At 41.0% G+C, this 22548-nt stretch overlaps 1 protein-coding gene across 1 annotated transcript; it reads right to left on the bottom strand.

The window, feature by feature from the left end:
- Positions 1-2313: 2313 nt before the first annotated feature.
- On the bottom strand, positions 2314-4175 carry LOC130175890 (monocyte chemotactic protein 1B-like). The gene is made up of 3 exons (XM_056386525.1): positions 4025-4175; positions 3194-3311; positions 2314-3098 (listed from the first exon to the last, which is right to left on the bottom strand). Exons 1-3 carry the CDS (start codon positions 4089-4091, stop codon positions 2984-2986), a joined length of 300 nt encoding a protein of 99 aa, XP_056242500.1. The 5' UTR covers positions 4092-4175; the 3' UTR covers positions 2314-2983.
- Between the last annotated feature and the right edge of the window lie 18373 nt (positions 4176-22548).

The raw sequence follows: 22548 nt of genomic DNA, 5'->3' as shown, positions 1-22548 counted from the left end.
CTTGTCATCGAATGGCCCCTCCGCAGGGAGATCCATGTCAGAGGAAACAGGCAGGGAGGAGGCGTGGACTGTCGGGACCCCTAGGTGGTGCGGTGGTATTGGAGGGCTGGTCAGGGTGATCACGGTGGAAGTCGGAGATGAGGTCAGGGTCGACGATGTGGCAAGCAGGAATCCAGGACCTCTTCTCCGGACCGTAGCCCTCCAAATCGACCAGGTACTGGAGGCCCCTTCCACGACGACGGGAACGGACCAGGCGCAAAACTGAAAAAACTAGTCCCCCATCGATGAGGCGAGGAGGAGGAGGAGGTGGGGCCTAACCCTAACCCTAACCCTCTGGATGGGGAAATGGCTGATGAACCTGGGAGCCAGTTTCTTAGATTCCACCTGAAGGGGTAGGTCCCGGGTGGAGAGCCACACCTTCCGGCCGACCTGGTACACTGGAGCAGGAGATCGTCGCCGGTTGGCCGAGGCAGTGTAGCGACTCACAGAGCGCTGGAGGGCAGTGTGTGCCTAGACCCAGGTTCGGCGACAGCGACAGATGAAGGCTTGGACAGAGGGACAGGAAACTTCCTTCTCCAAGGCTGGGAAGGAAGGGGGCTGGTAGCCATAGGCACCCTGGAAGGGCGAGAGGCCTGTGGCAGAGCTGGTGAGGGAGTTGTGGGCATATTCCACCCATAGGAGCTGCTGCGACCAGGAGGACGGATTCCGGTAGTGCGTCCAGCAAAGGGCCGTCTCCATCTCCTGGTTCTTCCGCTCAGTCTGCCCGTTAGACTGGGGGTGGAACCCGGAGGAGAGACTGGCAGTGGCTCCTATCAGGCTACAAAACTCCCTCCAAAAAATTGGGGCCCCCGGTCAGACACCACATCGACAGGGAGACCATGCAGGCGGAAGATGTGGAGCAGGACCAGCTGGGCCGTCTCTTTAGCTGACGGCAACTTTGGCAGGGGCACAAAGTGGGCCATCTTGCTGAAACGGTCGACCACCGTGAGGATGACCGTGTTGCCGTTATACTTACCTTTATAAAATAAGAGAAAAATTCAATCAAAAAAAAACGTATCTGATTTGGACTTCTCTTTTTATTTACATGTAAGTTATTTGAAAATCTGAAAACGAAGAATAGACACATAGATTTCATTTTATACACCAACATATGTTTTTATTTGATACTTATCTGTCAACCTGCAAATGACCTTATTTCATATTGTGTTTGTATTTTCAGCCTGCCTGAATTTGTTTGTGTTTTGTTTGTTTGCCCCAGACATGATTTTTAACGTCCCTGACAACCTCTGTAATCTCATTTAGACGCTTGTTAGCAGCCAGCCTTTTGCGCATACAATGAAGACATAGTCCTAACTGCTGCGGCCCGGGTTGCACTGCATATCATCTCCTCCTCTCTCTCTCTCTCTCTCTCTATCTCCGTCACTATTAGAATAAAGGCATATAATGCCCTATAAATACACAAGACTAGGTCAAAATCTGGACTCCTATGGTCAAATCCTGATTTTATAACTGTTGGAAGATACTTTTGCCTTTATTTCAGTCATAGTGAGAGAGACACGGAAATATTGGTGAGAGAGAAACAGGCAGCAAAGGGCCACAGACCGGACAAGAACAAAACCCAAATGGTGAACCAACAGACAGACTATGTTTCTCATTTAGTCTCTCACTCAGAGCACAGCTTCCATCTGGATCCACAATAGTTTAGTCAACTCCAGAACACAAGAGACTTTTATCAGAGGCAGGTCTTTATGTCTAACTCCCTCTGTTTGATATGTAGAGTTGGTCATAGCGGTAAGTATGAAGACTTGTTACCGATGACTTCTCTCTCTCCCTCCCTCTCTCCTGCTCTGTCTGCTCTGTGTGTCCTATGTTTAGTTATTCCTCTACCTCCTTTTGCAACAATAGTACATGTAATGAAAGTAGTTTATTTGCTGTAATTGAGGCGGGGCTCAGTGTATTGGAAGTGCTCCTCCTCTTTCCTGTTCAAAGTCATAAGGCATAGAACAACAACTGTGTCCCAGCCAGGTTCATCACTGGAAACACTTCTATTGTGTTGTGAGTGTTTGCAGCTCATGTGTGTCAAATGCTGCACAGTGTTATCAGACAGTCTTGCAAATCTACATCCACTAAAACACCTTGGTCTTGGAAAGAAAGATGAATTTGATTAATGTAGCATCTGACACTACTCTCTACATGAATGTCTCCATCTTAGATTTCTGCTGTGACATTAAATGGGGAATTAATACTTGTAAATGATTGAGTAAATACCAATACATGTTGAATCTAGACGCCAGGCAAGAAGAGAGAGAGCAGTAAATTTTCACTTTGTCTTGCTTTAATCCAACAGAATCAGACTTGTAGCATAAGCATAAAGAAATAAATAATTTTTTGTCATACTGGGTTACTTATCTGTAGAAGTAACTTGAGTTTAAAATAGAAAAACAACAAAAAATCATTACTTTGTATAAAAAAAACAAGGCAAAGAGCTCACAGTGGTTCAGTATAGAAATAGTGGTTTAGCCCATAGCTTATACTCTACTTATGACACCATGTGGAGCTGGGAGACATTGGTCTTACTCAGTTCAAATGACAATGCAACAATATTTCACAGTGCTGATGGTCAGACTTTGAATGTTGTATGAAACAAAAATATTCCTATTGTTCCAGATTATAAAATAGAAATATGGTTTAAATGCCAATATTAAAAGAATGGTAACGTGCACCTATGTTACATATAGATTTTTTATGTATGGTAGAAAAATCCTTTAACATGGTATGTTTGCAAATGCATCTTGTCCCAGCATCTCAAAATACTAACAAATTTTAGAAGAGAATAATATAGGTAGATAGTAACATACTGTATTTGTATAAAACACCTCTTAATTTAAAAAGATAAAGTGTGAAAAGTCGCAGCATCAAAACACATTAACTGGCCAGATTTTGTTCATGGAAGACTCTTATAGTGGGTATGGCATTGCCATGGTTACAGGTTAGATGTCTCTCCTGGGATGTATTTGGCATTCATGTAGCTAATGAGGTCCTTCACCCAGGGGGCTGAAGGTCTGGCACACATCTGACGACCTGCCACTGTGTTCAACCTGAAACATACACACACACACACAAAAACAAGGCAGTCAGTTTCAGATGTTGATGGTGACGGTGATGTTAGTGATGTATTTGTCTTTCTACTCACAAGACGGCAGGTTGTGGGCAACGCTGGCTGGTCCTGACGTAGCTGACCACCTTCTCTTTTGGCACTGCTTTCTCAGTGAAGCGGAAGCAGCACTTCTTTGGGCCGGTACCTCGCAGACCTACAAACAAAGAGCTGTGAATAAACCTTCTTTTTGTTCCCTTTTTTAATTTCCTGTCTGCCTGATTGATGCTACATCTGATGTTCTTCTTTGTTTTCTTAGTAGAAGAGATTGTGTTGCTCAGTGTTTCAACCGTGATATGGGAAACTCTTTGACATGTGTTGCTCTGCTGACAGGATTAAATAAGGGCTGGTTCAATTTAAGAAAGGAAACCATTTAACGTTCTAAAATGAACATTTTGATGACAGATGTGAGGGAGATTTTTTCTCTCTCCAGTGTTCGCATTGTTATTTAGCTTCTATTATGACTGTCTGTGTCTGTGTCTGAAATCCCTCACTACTCCCTACTCCACTATATAGTGAGTTCGCCATTTTGTAATGCTGTTCAGATGGTTAGTTAGAATTATTATACCCTATATAGTGGACTCCTAGTACCTCACAATGCATTGTGAAAAGTAGTGTACAACCAATGGTCACTAACCAAGCAATATAGACCATCATGCATTGAGCTCCTAACTCCCGCTGATCATTATTTTCTACTGCTCACAAGAATTTCAATCACAACAGAGACTTCTTTCACTACACATCGATCAGTTCCACAAAATATAAATCAGACTGAATCATATCCATCATATCAAATGTGTGACTAATGAGATTACGTTTCATCACCTCTCACACACTGACTGAATGTATTATCGTCACGCTCCCTCTTACCTTCGCTCAGAGTGATGACAGCCAGCATCAGCACAAACACAGACAGAGAGAGACGAGGTGCAGCCATCCTCAGTTGTATGTTTTCTCCTTACAGTGTAGCAAAAGATGAAAGTTTTAGTTCAGATGGATCAACCTGCTTCTCAGCTGTGATGGTCTGCGGGCTGCTTCCACATTTATATAGTTTTGTGGGAAAGCACCCATGACGACCACATGAGCACCTACGTCATAAGAGGAAGATAGTCTCTAAATGTCACTTGTCAATGACCTTTTATAGTGTTCTGCATTAGTAAATAATAGTGTAGTTAGTACAGTAAGTGTAGTTTAATGAATAGAATATAGAATACAATAAATCTTTGAGAGCCGGTGTGATCTAATCTTTTGAAATCATTTTTTAGTTTGGTTTAATTATGTTTTAAGTTCTGTTGTGTGTATAGTGTAAAGCATTACCAAATGATCTGTTTCGGGTGACATACACAGCAGCAGGATTCATCTCCAGTGTTCACAATGTAGGAGAATTCTAGTCCATCTGTCTGACCAATATCACAGATTTTTATTTTTTAGCATGATCTGGTCATAATAATCTTCTTGCCATGTTTCATATGTGAAGACACGTTGCTGCAACATGAGAAGCTGGATGTGATAAGATGCTCTAGGCTGAACAATTCAGTTATTTTCATGTACAAAAATGATGCAAAATAAAAGTTGTTGAGTCTACCGAACAAGAAAACTATTCTTTCTCAGAAATAACACAATAAAGTTGTAAGCAGGGCGGCATGGTGGGGAAGTGGTTAACACTGTTGCCTCTGTTGCCTTTGATCAATCAAATAACTGATGGACACAGCAATATTTCAGTCGTGAAATGAGGTTTATTGGATTAACAGAAAATGTACAATATGCATCAAAACAAAATTAGACAGGTAAATTTGGGCACCCCAACAGAAAAATCACATCAATATTCAGTCGAGGCTCCTTTTGCAGAAATAACAGCCTCTAGACGTTTCCTATAGCCTCTAATGAGTGTCTGGATTCTGGATGAAGGTATTTTGGAACATCTCCAGTTCAGTTAGGTTTGATGGTTGTCGAGCATGGACAGCCCGCTTCAAATCATCCCACAGATTTTCAATGATATTCAGGTCTGGGGACTGGGATGGCCGTTCCAGAACATTGTACTTGTTCCTCTGCATGAATGCCTGAGCAGATTTTGAGCAGTGTCGTTGTCTTGTTGAAATATCCAGCCCCCGGCGTAACTTCAACTTTGTGACTGACTCTTGAACATTATTCTCAAGAATCTGCTGATATTGAGTGGAATCCATGCGACCCTCAACCTTAACAAGATTCCCAGTACCGGCACTGGCCACACAGCCCCACAGCATGATGGAACCTCCAACCAAATTTTTCTGTGGGTAGCAAGTGTTTTTCTTGGAATGCTGTGTTCTTTCGCCGCCAGTCCACAGCACCTTATTCCAAAATGAAGCCGGCTTGTCCAAATGTGCTTTTGCAAACCTCAAGCGACTCTGTTTGTGGCGTGTGTGCAGAAAAGGCTTCTTCCGCATCACTCTCCCATACAGCTTCTCCTTGTGCAAAGTGCGCTGAAAACACTCAGAAATGACACCTTAAAGCCAGAGAGGAGAACAGTATGACAGGGACAACGTGATTGGTTGGTTGAGGTTGTGGCTAAATCTGATTGGTTACCCAACACCTTAAGTCAGCTGATTACGAGGAGCAGGTGAGGAGGAAAGTGAGAGAATTGTGAATGGAAGCAGAATAGAGCGAGTCTTCCTGATTGAACGTACGCAATCCTTCATTTACATGAAATAAAAGGCTTGTCTACATTCAACAAGCAGCGAGGGAGTTTACTATAGCAGGCCTCAGTGTAGGCCTCACTAAAGGACTGATGAGGTAAAATTAATATAAATCCAGTCAAACATTAAATGAGGAAGCCAAGGAAATAAACCATGTGGGGCTAGACTGCAACTTAAGGAAGCCTGGTGTACAGAGTTATAAATGAAAAAAGGAAATAATCACAAAAACTTTGGGGACAAATCATAAATATAACACATCTGCATATAAACTGATTTAAAATCAAATCAAAAATGTCTATAACACTCAGAGTTGCTTATCTTACAGCCAGTTGAAGTAAATCAAACCACACAATAAAACCCACTTGCAAGAAGGCTACCTGTGTACCGATTTGTGGACTGATTAAACCTTGAACCTGATCCTCGTCTGAGTCTGCTTTGTGGGTCCACATCCAGTGTGTGGGAATTTTTTGGAAAATTAAATAAAGTCCTTGGACATGTTATCGGTCTAACGATTTTATTAGATCTGACTTTAGTTTCAGTATAGGGGATTTTTTTTCACACTTGGAGTACCGTATGTTAATTTTTAGAGACAGAGTTCTCCCCCTGTTCATGAAATGCAGAAATGCTTCTGTCACACTTTCACTTCCTTAAAATTTGTCCTTTGAGAGAAACAAACAAACTTTTTTGACTTAAAGTCAGTGTTATTTTTAAATAATTGACTCACTGGAGATCCCTAAACCCGGAGATATAATTACCTGTCTTATATTGAAAGAAAAGGAAATAAACTGATACACAACGCACAATAATGGATTTCCACTTGAGTGAAACTTGAGGTCAACCAGTGCTTCCACTCACCACAGCCGTTTGTGTTAACGTCATGGACTAACTTAATACATCACCAAGACCGCCTGCCTTCTGTCTGTCCATGACGGATGCTGACGATACTGGAGTCACAGTACAGATCCTCCTGGTCAAATATGACTCCAATACAAGTGAAAGTCCTTCAGTCAGATTCTTACTTTAAAAAGTTAAAGTACTGGATGACGCAATTTTAAAAATACTGAAGTATTTAAAAGTATTTTTTTATTATGTTGACACATTGTTGTATTGTTTCACATTTACAGAACGTGGTGACTGAAACAACCTGCTGACTGACTGACTGACTGACTGACTGTAGAACCTGTTGAATAAAAAGACTGTAGGATATGATACAAAGACTGTAGACATGGACATAAAAACACAAGTGAATCAAAAGAAAGGAGATACTGTCGTTTACATATTTTTTTTTAGACAGTGATGGAGTTTGGTCGTGGTAAACACATCAAACATTTACAACTAAAGGAATCTTTCTTTATTTCTAAACCTTCAAACACAGACTTCAGATCAGACCACAGTCTCTGGACAGAGTGTGTGGTCTATCACATTTTGAAAATAAAATAAAATTAATTCACTGATTAAAAGATCTGCTTCACAGTAAGAGTACTAACAATCAGAAGTATCTTAAATAAATAATACTCAAGTAAAGTACAGAGACTACAAAAATATATACTAGTATGTTCTTTGTTAGTGTCCACCTCTGGTGTATTTACTGTACACGACTATTTACCAAGTAAACAACATGTTAAGGATTTGATCTCATTGAATTTCACCCTGTCCTGATTCACCAGAGTCCGACAGACTCAGATGAAAAAACCCCCCCAAAAAAACACTGGTGTGGCTTGAAAAAGGAACTGATACAAACTGTAGTAATAAGCAGAATACATTAGTCATAATCATTAAATGTGAGTCATAAAAAGAGAGAGAATGTCAGGGCAGCCAGGTGACCTGAGAACTCAGTGGGAACATACATTACAAAACTACCATTATGTTTCCTGCACAGGTGCAAACACTTTGATGGACGCCTATACTGTTACATTTCAGAAACACCAGTTAGCACATTTTGTATTGGAAAATATAACATGATGAGCTGCCCGATCATACACACACACACACACACACACACACACACACACACACACACACACACACACACCTAAAGCTAGTTTTAAAGCTCTCTAGTGCTAAGAAACAGAAAAACTGTCAGAAACTGTTGTAATCATTGTTCACCTGTCAGACCGAGGCGCACAAGGTACGGACTCGAAGATGCACAACTCACACCAAAGTTCGAGTTTATTGCACAAAGGTGTTAAGAGCGGGCAGATGTATCCAATCCGTTGTCCAAGAATCCGTGTCACAAAACTTAAGCTTGGTCAATGAACTCTAGGTCAAGCACTCACAGGCAGAGGGATCCAAAAAATGTCAGGCAAAACTCAAGAGTCGAGAACACGAGGTCAAACACTCACAGAGAAACACGAGGGGAATGGCTACAGCGCTCACACGATCTGACAAGGAGAGTACTTACACACAGGAGACCAAAGGGGCACAGGTGGAACCGGTTGGGTAATAAACTCAGGTGAGGCAGGGCAGGTAATCACAGAGACAGACAGACAAGACCTAGGAGCGGGAGCTGGATGTGACATCACCATGCAGAGCGTGGAGGCCAAACTGTATCTGAAACCCTAAACTGTTACTCTAATGCATGCAATGCAGAGTGTCTGTATTCATTAGCCTCTGCACTACAAAGTCAGCTAGGACTTAATCTCTATAGTACGCGCTCTACCAGGTGAGCCGTCACAAAGTACTGATTTTTAAAGGTAAAGCAAGAGGTGTAGCCCTAAGCCCCCAGCCACCATCCATACACGGTCCAGACCTGAACCAGGTTTATACCCAGTCTGTTTGAAAACAAGTCTCTAAATCTAGAGACAATGAGCTGCAGCTGTAAACACCCCTAATAAAACCTGTTTGTTCCAGAAACTCCAACTCCAACTCAGTGGTACTCACCCAATCAGTCATTCAGTCAGGGACATTCCACATTATAGGGCTGCCCCCACTGTTGCAGTCAAGCTAAAATTCATGCTTACACTACAGCTAAAAAGGAGTGTGTCGAAACTGGCCACATGAAACAATTCACTGTCAATAAAAAAATCTCCCATTTCGGTTCAGGGAGTGTTTGAGGACAGGAGCGGAGAGGCATGTCTGTGTGTGTGGTTTACCCAGGAAGATGAAAATCTCGCCGGCTGAATTCCCCTGCTTATCTGTCCCCTCCAGAGTCTTTCTCTTTCATGTCACCTCTGCTGCTGCTCTCTCTACCCGCTTTATATCCATTCATCCACCGAGCGCTCCTCCGTTGATTCATGCGTCCATTTCTCTGTCCCTTCAATCGTCTCCTGCTTTGTGTCTCTCTGAAGCAGCTCCATGTCTGTAAACTCTTCATCTCTTCTCCTCTTCCTGGTTGTCTGTCGTTCCTCCATGACAGTATATTAAAAAAAAAAAAAAACTCAAGTGGTCAATCAACCTAAGGCTCCTCGAATCATCATGACTTTTCAGCTGTGAGCCGCTCGGGAGCTGAACAAAACATGGCATTGACATATTAGTGACATCTATGTGTTTAAACATCAGGCATACAATGAGCAACATTAGCATTCAATTGAAGTTGTGTTTCTGGCCAGCTGGACTAATGTTCATTCTTCTTTTACTTGTTTTCATCATCTACTTCAGAGAAAAGCTTGTTTCCAAATTTGTCTGTCTGCTGTTTGGTGGTGGACAGGTGGTTTGGAAATGGAATATTTCACTTTCCACATAATAAATCTGCCCCCTATTTAGCATTATTAGTGTAACATTCAGTAAATGTGTTTTAGTTGGACTGCAACCGCAGGGTCAGCCCTATAATCATGAATGTCCCTCACTGACTGACTGACTGATAATATTTCCGTCACTGGTCAATGGAGTACTGAGCCGAAGTCTACCGAGCTGCTTTGGTTTCCCGGCTGCTCGGGAACTGCAGGGAACAGGAGGAGCACTTCCAATACACTGAGCCTCACCTCCATTACAGCAAATGAACTACTTTCATTCCATGTATCATTATTACTAAAGGAGGCAGAGGAATAACTAATCATAAGACACACCAAGAGAGAGAGAGGGAGGGAGAGAGAGAAGTCATCAGTAACGAGGCTTCGTACTAACGACTATGACCAACTCTACATATCAAACAGAGGGAGTTAGACATAAAGACCTGCCTCTAATAAAAGTCTGTGATGTTCTGGAATTGAAGTAAATAAAGACTAAACTATTGTGGATCCAGACGGAGGCTGTGCTCTGTGTCAGTCATGTCCTTGCTGGGTTCTCTCTTAATCTCTTTCACTATGTCAGAAATAACTTTAAAAAAAGAAAGATAGTCTGTCTCTTCTAACGTTCTCTGTGTGTGTTTATGTAACAGTAAATCCAGGTGAAATCACAGCTCAGTCTTTGTCTTTAATTTATATGTTTGGTGATTTTGTCAGACAATGTCACAGTTATAAAATCTGGATTCGACCAGAGGCGGTCCAGACATAGACTAGGTTTAGACCTAGTCTTGTTAAAAGACACAATCATGCTGTTATTAAGTTATTAACATAGTTGTTAACAACTACTGTGAAAAACATGTCGTCTTAGGACAATTGTTGACAAACCCTGTGCATCCATAAACAGAACTACATTACCGTGTTATAAACCATTTCTTAATAATTACCTACAATCTTTTAAATGCTTAATGTGAGGAGGGTTAAAGTAAAGAGCTGGCCTCCATGTTTTACAGCAGCTACTCCTTAGGTTCGTGTTTCATGTTCCCCCTCCCCAAACTGGGAAAAACTTGTTTCTGACGAGACTGACTTTGTGTCATGCTGAAACAGACAGGACTTTCCCCACACAACACCAGTGTCACTGTGTGCTGTTCTGATAACATTCCCCCTTCACTGGAACTAAGGGGAATTGTCCAAATTGTGATAAAAATGCTACTACTTACTGTGACTCTTGTTACTTTGACAAATACTGCTATTTCTAGTGTTGACAGTATAATTAAAAAAGGAAATCCATCATCATTATCCGTTATCATATTCAGACATGTATTGATGTATTTATTATAATTAACTAACCTCTGATCATTTTTAAAGACATATAAAAGGTTTAAAACAGTATAAAGAGTAAAGAGTATGAACAGAAACGACATAATGACATAATGTGTGTGACGAAATGAGAAAACTATTTATAGGAGAGGAGTTTGAGGTTTGTTAATGAGGAAGCAAAACTACAATCTATGTGATCAGATTCACTTGGCAGTTATTACATTCTCAAACGAGGGCGGCATCAAGTGCCCAGTCACTAACACAGACAGACAGCCATGACAGCACCGCCCTCATTCCTTTCCTTCGATGTGTTGTTGTTTTATTGTTCCCTTCTCCAGCTTTCATGTATTCAGGGCCCGTATTCACAAAGCATTTTCTCTTACCACTGAGAGTTCCCCTACGTCACGATAAAAATTTCGAACTAAACTTTTTCTCCTACAGCTGCTGAGACTAATTTTTACTAAGGAAAAGCAAAAACTCCCGAGCTAAGAGTGTGACTGTCAGTTCACCTAGTGACTTGACTGACGTCCAGAAATCTCTACACAACCCGTCAGTGCTGGTGTAATCAGCTGAAAAAAAACAGGGTTTAAGATTTAGACATTTTCAGCACAACATTTAAAAAGATAAATACATAACTATTTTATCGTTAATAATAATAAAAAAAATAAGCACAAAGCTATTTATAAAATATAAGTGTAGCTACATCTGATGTAACTCATACACTCTCTAACCATTAAATATACTGAGTTTTATGTGACACGTGTTGTCCCCCCTTAAAATGTAATTGTTTAATGTTAAATTAGCTTAATAACATTAATTTGGTTAATAATTGTTGGCTTTCTAGATTATGTAATCATTTATTCTATGATGTTGATGTAGAACTTGGAACGGCACCCATAAATAAAATGCATTATCATAATTATCCACTGTTCAGTACAGTATAGTTACGCAGTAGGTTATGTTGGGGTCTTGTGCTCTGCTGTTTTCCCCTCCCTCATGTGTTTGTTTGTCCCCGGTTTGTGATCTGTGTCTGTATTTGTGTGTGTGTGGCTTCCTGGGTCCTGCTTCCTCCAGTCTCTGTACACACTTCTCATCACGGGGCCGCTGCAGTACAAAGGACCGGCTCAACTCTCCATTCTTCACTAGAGCGTTCCATCTCTTCGAAAGGTACGAACGCTACGGCCATAATTACTTTGTTACTTGGTTTCTCTTGTGTCTTTTTTGTAATCCTGTTGTTCCTGAGCTTCAGATCCGTACTCCTGCCATCCTGCCGCCTGCCACGCTCAGCTCCTGTCTCATCTTACCAGCTTGGATTTCCTTTGCCTGCCCATCTCTGTGGATTCCTGTCTGTAAGCCCATCTCTGCCATTATCCTGCCAGACTGTCTACGGCCCCCTGCCCTCATCACCGTAACCAGCCCCACACCATTCACTACATTGCAATAAAAAAAAAAAAAAACTTGTTTACACCACTTCTCTGTGTTCTGCCTTGTGGGTTCAGATTTATACCACAACCTTGCAGAATGATCTGGCCACAGTGGACCCCACAGACTCAGATCCAGAAACAACGTCACCTCGTAGAGCCATCTCCAGCCAAGGCGCCCGCCTCGGTCGGCACAAGCAGTTTCTCCGGGCCCTGTTTATATGGTACACCAAATTTCTGAGCTGACGCTTCAGGTTTCAGCTATGTGCTTTGTGACCTCAGACTAGGAGACAGAGCCTTAACTATCTTGTGGTTGAGTTGGATCTTGAATTTCAACTCCACTGCCTGGGCTAACTTCCCCTTCAGCTAGGAGAAAAAAAAATCTGATAATACATGCGATATTATTATTGGATAGGGCCCAGCTTCTGTTAGCTACTTTATTGATCAACAACAGAACAATTAAAATAAGCACTGAGCTATATTACCTCTTTCACAATCACAGTCTCCATCCTGAAGCCACAAACCCCTCATGAGGGCGGAGGATGTGTGTGACTGTCGCAGACACACTGCTGTCAGTGTTGAGGGGAATGGAGACTGACACAAAACCAGACTGGCAGACAAAGAGGCAGAGCTGAGTTGGCAAATTTGAACTGAACATGAGGCACAGGGAGGAAACAATCAGGGAGGAAGTCCAAAAAAACATAGCAAGCACACTAAAATGAGAGTTGGCTGAAGAATGATACCACTGAGAGTGGTGGGGACCAACAAACATGGGGGAAAGGGAACACAGCAGAGAACACAGGGAACCAAGTGAAGCAAGTTCAACATACCCAGGTTAACTTTCCGTTATCTGGCTTGACTAAACCTAACAAATCGCAATCAGGTTAAACGGTCACATGACGGTGGATATCAACACCAAACCCGACCTGGGTTTTCCTGATCAAGACACGAGCGTGTTCACATAAAAGGGGCGGTTGCAGCATATTACCAATCGGCATTATGGAGAGGTCGACTGGTAGAACCGCGTTCTTTACAATGGAAGAGCAAACTATAACACTTAACAAATATGAAAACTATAAATATATCATACAGGCAAAAAGCAGGAGGGACAGCTGACAAAAAAGTGTCAAACTGTTTGAATGTGTGGGTTAATGACAAATCACTGGGGCACAAGTAGATGTGTCTATAATAACATTTATGTGTTCCAGTAAATTAATGTGCTACACAGTTGATGGGGAAACACCGGTATGCTGCCACCACCCACTCTACTTTTCTAAACATGGAGGCCCTTGATGATGAGATAGTGTCTGTGAGCTCAGAGGGAAATTTTGGGGTAACTTCACTCCTTTGTTACCACTGTCATGCAGTTTTCACTTTGCCTATCCTAACACAGATGGCGAAATTGTGGACTCTGATTGATTTATCTTCATTTACGTACTAATGGTGGTGGGTTAGTTAATGGTGGGTTAATTTACATGCCTGTTCTGGAGCTACTCTGAGCCCATGCAGGCATGTGAATCTGGTCTCCAGTAAACCAAATGTCACCTCTATCTTGACCCTGGTTTTGGTAAGGGCCACATTGAATCTATTTTGTGAACCTGCATCAGGGTCAGGATTAAAAAAGGCTGGCTGGCGTACCCCCTGTCTCCAAGCAGCACTCCACTCATCAGCCCTGAAGATAAAAAAGAATATCGCCATGATCAGTATCAAACAATGTAGTTTAAAAAAGAAAGTAACACAAATCAATATTGATTGTACAGTTTCCAATCCCCTGCTCTAATCTGTGGCACAATGACTCCCTGAAGATCCGGGAGTCATGGACTGAACCAGGCCACTTTGCCTCAGTGCTGGTGACCATGCAGTGACGGTCATCTACAAAAGCATGTAAGGTTAACAATGCTTCCACAGGATAACAGCATTAAAGTCAATGTAGCATCAATGTGCCTTTAAAAAGGACTCTGGAGAAAGATAGTCCAACTGTGACGCCTGTGCTGTGTTCATATTACCACACGAATGACCTTTAATTATCCAGGCTACAGCATTTTCTCCAAACCACTAGTGTCCTCAACGGGATCCTCTATGATCGGTGATGCCATGTTTCAAGAGAATCAATTGGTCAGTAGGCGGGGCTTTTATACCCGTTGATCTATTATCTGCTCCTGGAGCAGGTTAGAAGTTCAGCATAAGTTACCATGGTGATTTACCCTGGTAAGAGGTGAACCGCAGTCGTAGGACTGAAAACCCAGATTTTAATCTAAAGTTACCTTGCTAACCTCAAATCCTGCTTCGTAGCACAGGCCTCTGATCCCAACAAATAAAGCTTATGACTCAAGTCATCATGTACCAAGCCAGAGTTCAGCTAGTGGATAGCAGCTGCTCCAATGCTGTAGTGAAACCAACATAAAGACTGTCTTGACTCTCCTGAGGAGAGGGACTCATCTGTGTACGTAGAAGAAAATATTTCATCATTTTACAAATGAAACTGTTGATGATGAATTCAGCTTCTCTCCCTCACACCGTCAACACATGAGATCATGTGAGGCTGACTGAGAGAAGATGAGGACAGACACAAGTTTGATGTTTAACCCATCAAGTACATGTCCTGTGTTTCTGAAACGGTGCTGCAGGACAACGGGGGAAACCTGAACCTGATCAGAGAAACCGGTTAACTGACAACACTGTTCTGATGATCTCACACCTCCTCTTCAGGGAATTAGTATGAAAAAAAGATGAAATAGTTCTATCAATAGTCAATGGCTCACAAGGTAGAAGTTAACAGTCTTAATGTATGTAAGATGTTACCATCAAGATTTGTGAGAGATGGCCTGTATTGTCTGTCAAAATGCACGACGGTGTCGCCTGCCCAATGAGGTGTTATCAGTGTATGGGAGAGATGGCTATACTCACTTTGACATTCAGACCCTACTTTGACATTTGGTGATGAAATGAAGACTGTTGAAACGGGCTGTAGGAGAGGGACTAATCTGTGAGGATGAACATAAATACATGCTCAAGGAAACCTGATACGATCTGTTTATTGTGACAAGGTAGTTTGCTAATATGAACAAACCTGCCTCTATTCCCACAATAGAATTGAGTTTTTGATGTAGTATTTTTTTTATTCAAAAGAACCATAATAACACAAATTAAAGTAAATTTAATCTACTATACTGTATATTATAGCTAGTTCTGCCTTTAGTAAGAATACAAGATAAGACCATATCATCAGTTAGATACAAGTTGTCCACTTTGTAATGCCCTGCAAAAATAAAGGTAAAAATATTCCCTATATATCATAGAGTGCTCATCACTAATTTACCATCGTTTTAATTACTTTAAAGAGTACAATGTGCAGATGAAAGCAGAAAAAGCCTGAAAGTGACAACATTGAAACTGGGTGCAGTTTATTAATTTCTGTGCAACATAACTGAAATTATATAATAAGAATATTTGCTTATGATTGGTAACCTAAGGAGCTTTGTCTTTGCAGGTGTTATTCTGAAATACTTTGGAGCTCCAGTCCAAGCAGAGCCAGAGGGTTTTTCATCAACACCTGACCAACATGCAGCAGGTGCACCTACTCCTTCTGCAGACTTGGAAGCACAACAGCCAGCTTTTGGTCAACCAATTGATCCAGCTGACTGGCCATTAGTTTTATCTGATTCATTCATGACAAAAAAACGTCACTGACTAGTTATAGGGACACTGGCTTTGCTGCAGCTCAGGACTCTGCTCAAGACGTGTGTGAGGAAATTAATGTGGAGGTGCTGCTGAAAGAGAAAAGACTAAAAAGCACAAAAAAACTTTGCCTGTGAATCTCCAGATGAGCCTATTGTTCTCAAAGCTGAAGCTCATCAAGCAAGCAGAAGGAATATAATGATCACATAAGACTGATCATACAGATCATTATCACAAAGGAGAGTAGTAGCCAACTTTGTTTTCTGTTCTTCTGGGCAATGGCCCAATTTATTTTTATTTTTTATTGTTTTAGGTGGGAGGGGAGAGAATGTTTTAATTAAGTTATGTTTCATGTTTAAGAACTAAAATAAACATTTTTGAGGAAAAGACTGCATCTGTTGCATTTACTGACATAGAGGAGCTTCATCATTTACATTTTATTATCATTTTCTGTAGGTTTAAATTGCTTGTCTCAACTTGAGATGTTTCATTTGAATTTGAGAGAGTTTTTCACGAATCTAGCCTGTTTTCTTCTTAAAGTGTAACAGATTGAGGCAACTCCACGGATCATCTTAAAGAGTTTGGAATCCTCCCGTTGTAGTTTGACAAAATAGGGGCCCCCAGACAGCATCTTACAAAAAGCTAAAAACAGCCCTGGATGGTAGTGTGCTGACTCTCCATTAAAGATATTGGTATAAGCATTGTCCTTGTTTCTCAGAGACACTACAGAGTTTTTGAACAAGGTGAAAGACTGTCATGTGGACACTATGGCTGCTCTCGCTTGCACCCAGTACACCTCGCGAGGCTGGTGTAGAAGCTTTGAATTCATTTTTGAATCAAAGAACTGACCTATATCCCTCTACTGAGTTTAACCACGGAAGTACTGACAAAGAACTATTAGTAGTTTCAGGATCAATACTATCTATCTGTAAATGAGTGAATATCAGAATTCATACAGAGTCATTTCACTTTGAATTTGATCCTAATAATAAGTGTGAATCCTGTTGGACACAGATCAGTGTAATGATGTCATTGTAGTGACTCAGTGTGACCACTGGAGAGCAGTAAAGACTCTTATACTCACTGTTAGTGGTGTATGAAGAGAGCTGCAGTTACTCACTCTGACCACTGGAGAACGCTGATCGCTCACACTCACATCTATTCTGTTTCTATTTCTGCTCCCTCTCACTTCTTTTTCACAGCAACACCCATGATGAGTGTTTACTGCGCCCAGGTGGTCACAGTGAGGAACTGCACCTACGCTGCTTGATGATGCCAGAACCAGGGGGCAACACTGTATCTAAAGGACAGCAAAGGATTGACTGTTAAAATAAACAACCAGCAGGTATGCTGTAAAAAGTGACAGGAAACAATGGACTATGAAAAAAGAAAGACTAGGGGGTACACTGTAACAAATGACAGCAGAAAATAAACTCAAAATAAATTACTGGGAATTATGCTCTAAAAAAAGGAGAGAAAATATTGGAGTGCTAAAATAAAAGACCGGCAGGTACAAATGCAAGCGAAGGACAGACTCAAAATAAAGACCATGAGACACAGTGAAAAGAAATAATGAACTGTGTCATGAACCAGCTCAAAATTCAAGACAAAACAAGGGAGACCACAAATAATTAAGATGATATGTTGATCAGAGCTGCTCCACTTCTCTAAGTGATGAGGAAAGGAGCTTCAGTGCTTCCTATCTTATCTCCTTTAGCACTTGACCCTCCTTTACAAGAGGAAAGGAGAAAATGCAGTCCCATAATTCCTTGCTGCAGCCACATTCAAAACGATGCATCACTGTAAATTCACCACAGCAGACCCACGTAAATGTAGAAACAACAGAGTAGATGTTTTATGTTTGATTTCTTCTCCTTCAGATCTGTCCAGTTAGGTTTCATCATGAAGAACAAGCAGATTAAATTTCTAGTTAACAATATCATTATCATAACAAGATACTATAGTCTATACATAAATGTCCTTTCACTAAATCCCCTCACTAATTCCTCCTAGGAAAGGAAGATTTAACATCCAAGTGATGTAAATAAAGTTATTTAAAAAAAAAAAAAAAAAAGGAAAAAGCTTGGTCCAAGTGCAGTCAGAGGAGAAGTTGTTAAAGAGATTATTTTGACTTTTCAACTGCAGCCAAGACAAAAGGGTACACTTTATAAAATATGTGCACAGGATGGACTGCCAAAATAAAGCGCATATGAGAATATGAGGTACTTTGGTGTAAGTGAAAGACCAAAGTGATATTCAACAAGCTGAAATGTAAACACTATGATCACATGACTGGAATAAAAAAAATATATTTTTCTAAATATAATATCTATTAAAGTAAGACTAAGGATATACTGTTAATAAGTGCATGATTTTTTCTCTTCAGTCTGATGATGAACAAACTTATGAACATGAGATGCAGATAAAACAGTTAAAGTTAATGTCAGACTGTTTCAGCTGCAGAGAGGAGAGAAAGAAAGTAGCTGATGTCTGATGAGTCAGTCCGACAGAAATTTCATTTATAACCATGGAAACATTGAAGAGTGTGTGGATCGTTGTTGGTTTAGTTGTTATTTCTCTTCATGTTGTTCTGAGCTGCAGTGATGAAGAAGAGTAAAAGCTTCATCACTGTCAGGAATCCTGTCCATTAAAGAATCTGTGTTCAGGTCAAATGAAGCTACAATAGTTATTATGTATTTATTTACTCTCCATGCAAATTCATCACTTTATTGCAAACTGTTTTGTCCCTGTCAGGATCCTGTAAGAATGATGACTCAGTGTTTCCAGTGATCTGATTGGTCAGTAGTTTTGCTGTTGACAGCTTTTGATCTGATCCTCTGAAGTTAACCTGCCCCAGAGCAGGTTAGGAGTTCAGCATCAGTTACCATGGTGATTTACCCAGGTAAAGTGGGTGAACCACCATCATAGAATTGAAAACCCAGAGTTAAACCTGAAGTTACCTCGATAACTTGTGTGTCTGTGGTTCAGAGTCTAACATAGTTGCCTTCAGACAGCTGATCTCAGTTTTCCAGCCAATAGAAGAGTGATGCCGAGGTTTACATCTCACTGCTTGAATGACTGGACTCTGAACGCTGAGCAGTGTTGGCAGACTGCTCCTCACTTCCACATCGAGATGATATACACACTCAGCTGGCAATGTGGTAGTTACACCTAGATAAAGGTAATGTAGTCTGATCCTCCTTCATGAAGGTTATAATGTTCTGTTTGAAGTGTTTTTAAAGAGCTGCTGATTCAGCTGTGATCACGGCGGCTGTAGCTCTTACTCTAGCTTTATATCTGCTGTAACCTTAAACCACTGTAACAACAAAATGAGACTACACAGTCTGGAAGCAAACAGAAATAATAGAACACATAATGACTGAACCTGTATGATGCTGATGGACAGAGTTATTGTTGAAATGTGAATGCAGTGCTGCTGTTAACTGAGAGAGGAATCATGTGTTTCATTCCTTCAGGGATCTGGTGTCTCCATCTGGACCAACAGCCAGACGGGACCATCTGCTGCTGCTGACCTGGACCAGCTGCTCCATCACAGAGAACCAGTCTGACCAGTCAACAAGTGACTCTGCTCCTATGCTCTCTTTAAATCACACATAGAGATGATCTTTATAGAATTCTGACGTTATAATATAGAGCTTTAACATGTTCCTGTTGAAACGTCATTTTTTCAACAAGGAAGTTGAAGGAAGATCTCCCTGTGTGATGATCTGTGGGGAGGGGCTTCTCTACTTTAACCTCTGGTCATATCTCCTTCGCTCATGTGTCAGTGTTGTGTTTGTCTGCCACAAGTGTCAAAATACACTTTTGTCCAGTTTGACTAGGCGATTTGATGTTGCAGATATCTGTAATTATGCCAAGTTAAGGCAAGTAGGAGGAGGGGCTTGCTGTAGGCGGGAGCGGATTGCAATCGTGTGTCTGGAGACAATAAATGTTCAATACTACGTAAATTTCAAGAACAAGTCTCAAGTGAACGAAGCTCTCGTTCCCCACAAATTCCTTGATTATGAGCTTGTTCTATTTCATTGCATTTTCTAATTATCTTATCCGCAGCGACAGCAACTGCCATTTCTTCTGCTAACACTGTTCAAATGATTTGTTTTCTGGGTGAATATCCAATGGAAAGCCTCTTCTCTCTTCCTCCAATTCATTTGGGCCAGTATCCAATGGGAAGCCTCACATTATCAACATCATGCACAACAATTCTGACGAGTCAAAATGACCTTTGCGATATCGTTAACTTTTATTCCGCCTAATTAAAACTGAATTACAGCCATCTGCAATTGTCATTATAGATGTGTGACGAGTTGAATGTTGTTTTCAGTGATGTCATTGCAGATATCTGTAATTCAATTTTGACTACTCAAAACTGAATTACAGATATCTCTAACTGTCGTTGTGACTAGTCAAAATGTAATTATGACGAGTCAAAATTGTGTTGTTGATATCTGTAATGTTAAATCCGGATAGTCAAATTTAGCCATTAAATGTTAAAACGGCGTGCCATAGCAACAGAGTCACTCTCTTAGCTCAGGAGTTTTAAAAGTTGGGCTCAGCAGCTTTGTGAAGAGGACTTAGGAGAAAACTTTAAGTTAGAAACTTTCAGTGTGACTTAGTAGAACTCTTAGTGCTAAGATAAAATGCTTTGTGAATACAGGCCCTGGTCTGTTTGTTTGTTTGATAATTCAGCTCCTGGTAAAAACCTCCTGAAGCACTGACACCGGAGGAACCAGGAGAAGCTGACAAAAATGGTGGTGAAGACAACAACTCCCATGATCCCACGCTGTATCATGATGCCACCCAACACCGTCATTGTTATCGTTTTGACTTGAAAGACCCCTAGAGGCAGAAAGTTACATACTGTGTGTTTAACTGATTGCAACCTTTAAATGAATGAGGATATGTTGTTAATTACATATGTGACAAGTAGAAAATAAGTTGATACTTAACACATCCTTAAAATGTTAATGAAATAAGATGAACTTTATTAATCCCACAGAGGGAAACTAGCATCGTTACAGCAGCAGCAGGACACAGACGAGGGTGGATATCAAACACAATTAATAAAGAGAAAATATTTACATCATTAGTGTATTTACATGACCTTTACATTGCATATTGTTTAGATCCATCATTATTCATCATTGTATGGTTCTGTTCAGCACCTGGTTCAGGTTTGGGAAAGATCCTTGTCTGGTCTAATACACAGTTCAGTGACTTCAGACATTTGACCTTTCACTAACTTTAACCACAGAGCTGTTTAAAGCTGTCTAAACCTGGACTCTGGATGTGAACCTGGACTCGGGTGTGACAGTTGTGTGTTTTGTGCTGCTGTTCATAAATGTCGTGTTCATTCCTGAAAAAATACAAAACAAAAACTAGAATCACCTCCTGGTGGTCGTCTGCCTCTTCCACTCAGACTATTTTCAGGTTCCATCCCTGTTTATCCAGAGTCAGAGAAAATAATGTGTGAAATTGTGTGAAATTTTTGAATCTTGAGTAGTCGATAAAAAGTGTTTTGCGAGGTCACACTGACCTTGACCTTTGACCACCAAAATCTAATCAGTTCGTCCTTGAGTCCCAGTGGACATTTTTGCCAAATTTGCTAAAGTTCCTTCAAGGTGTTACAGATCAAGAATGGGACGGATGAACCGACAACAGGAAAACAATATGCCATCGGCACGGAGGCATAAAAAATGTCCTGAACATGGTCGGCTGTAATGGATGTGAAGTCTCCAGCTGCAGGTCACATGTATTAAGGTGCAGGTCCTGAGGGCCATGACCCCCCCCCCCACCCCACCTCACCCGGGAGTCTGCAGAGATACTGACCCTCTGTTAGTATCAGCTAACTAACAGGCGCTCCGCTGAGCTGCTCTCATATGGGAACCCTCAGCCCTTGACCTTCATCATCTGCTGGGGGGCTCTCAGTTTCAGATCCTGTTTCAAAGATCAGATCTGCTGCTGAGAACAGACGGGACCACACTGAGCTCACACAGGGGGGGGGGTGATCACACGTATTCACATATGTGCTCAGTAAACTCCCCAGGGCCCATTAGTGAGACAATCAGTACGGCTGTAGAGAGACCATGCAGTGATTTTCACCTGTTTCCCTCTGACCTGAGGATAAACTGTGACCTCAGGTAAAAAGCAAAGTATAGTTTGTAAATAGGGCTGTACCATATTTCGATTATTTTGGCAGATATTTTCAATTTCCGTTGCAATGGTTGTTGGTCGCGTTTTTGTATTTCATTTTCACTGAACATTTTATTATGAATGATGATTGATTTTTGTTGGTCTAGTACCAAACATACATGTTCCTTTATGTCTTGAGAATATGATTTTTAAGCTGGAGGGACTCTGTAGCACCACAACACTTATTGTGCTAACAATGCACACACACACACACACACACATTCTGCTCTCTTAACAGGACATGTACAACCCATACACTGGCACATTCACACCTGTCCCCCTGTAAACTGTGCTCCTCACCAATGGGTTGTAAATAAGCAATTGAAATGTTGAATGTCTACAAATTATATATATGAAATAATAAAGTAATGCAACTGATAATGAAATTATATAATAGACTCAATGAAGTGATATTAATGAATAATATATTAAAC

This window comes from Seriola aureovittata, chromosome 10 (assembly GCF_021018895.1).
Source record: "Seriola aureovittata isolate HTS-2021-v1 ecotype China chromosome 10, ASM2101889v1, whole genome shotgun sequence".
Lineage (NCBI taxonomy): Eukaryota > Metazoa > Chordata > Actinopteri > Carangiformes > Carangidae > Seriola > Seriola aureovittata.
Note: the sequence above shows the minus strand (reverse complement) of the source record. Positions and strands in the feature narration are given on the sequence as shown.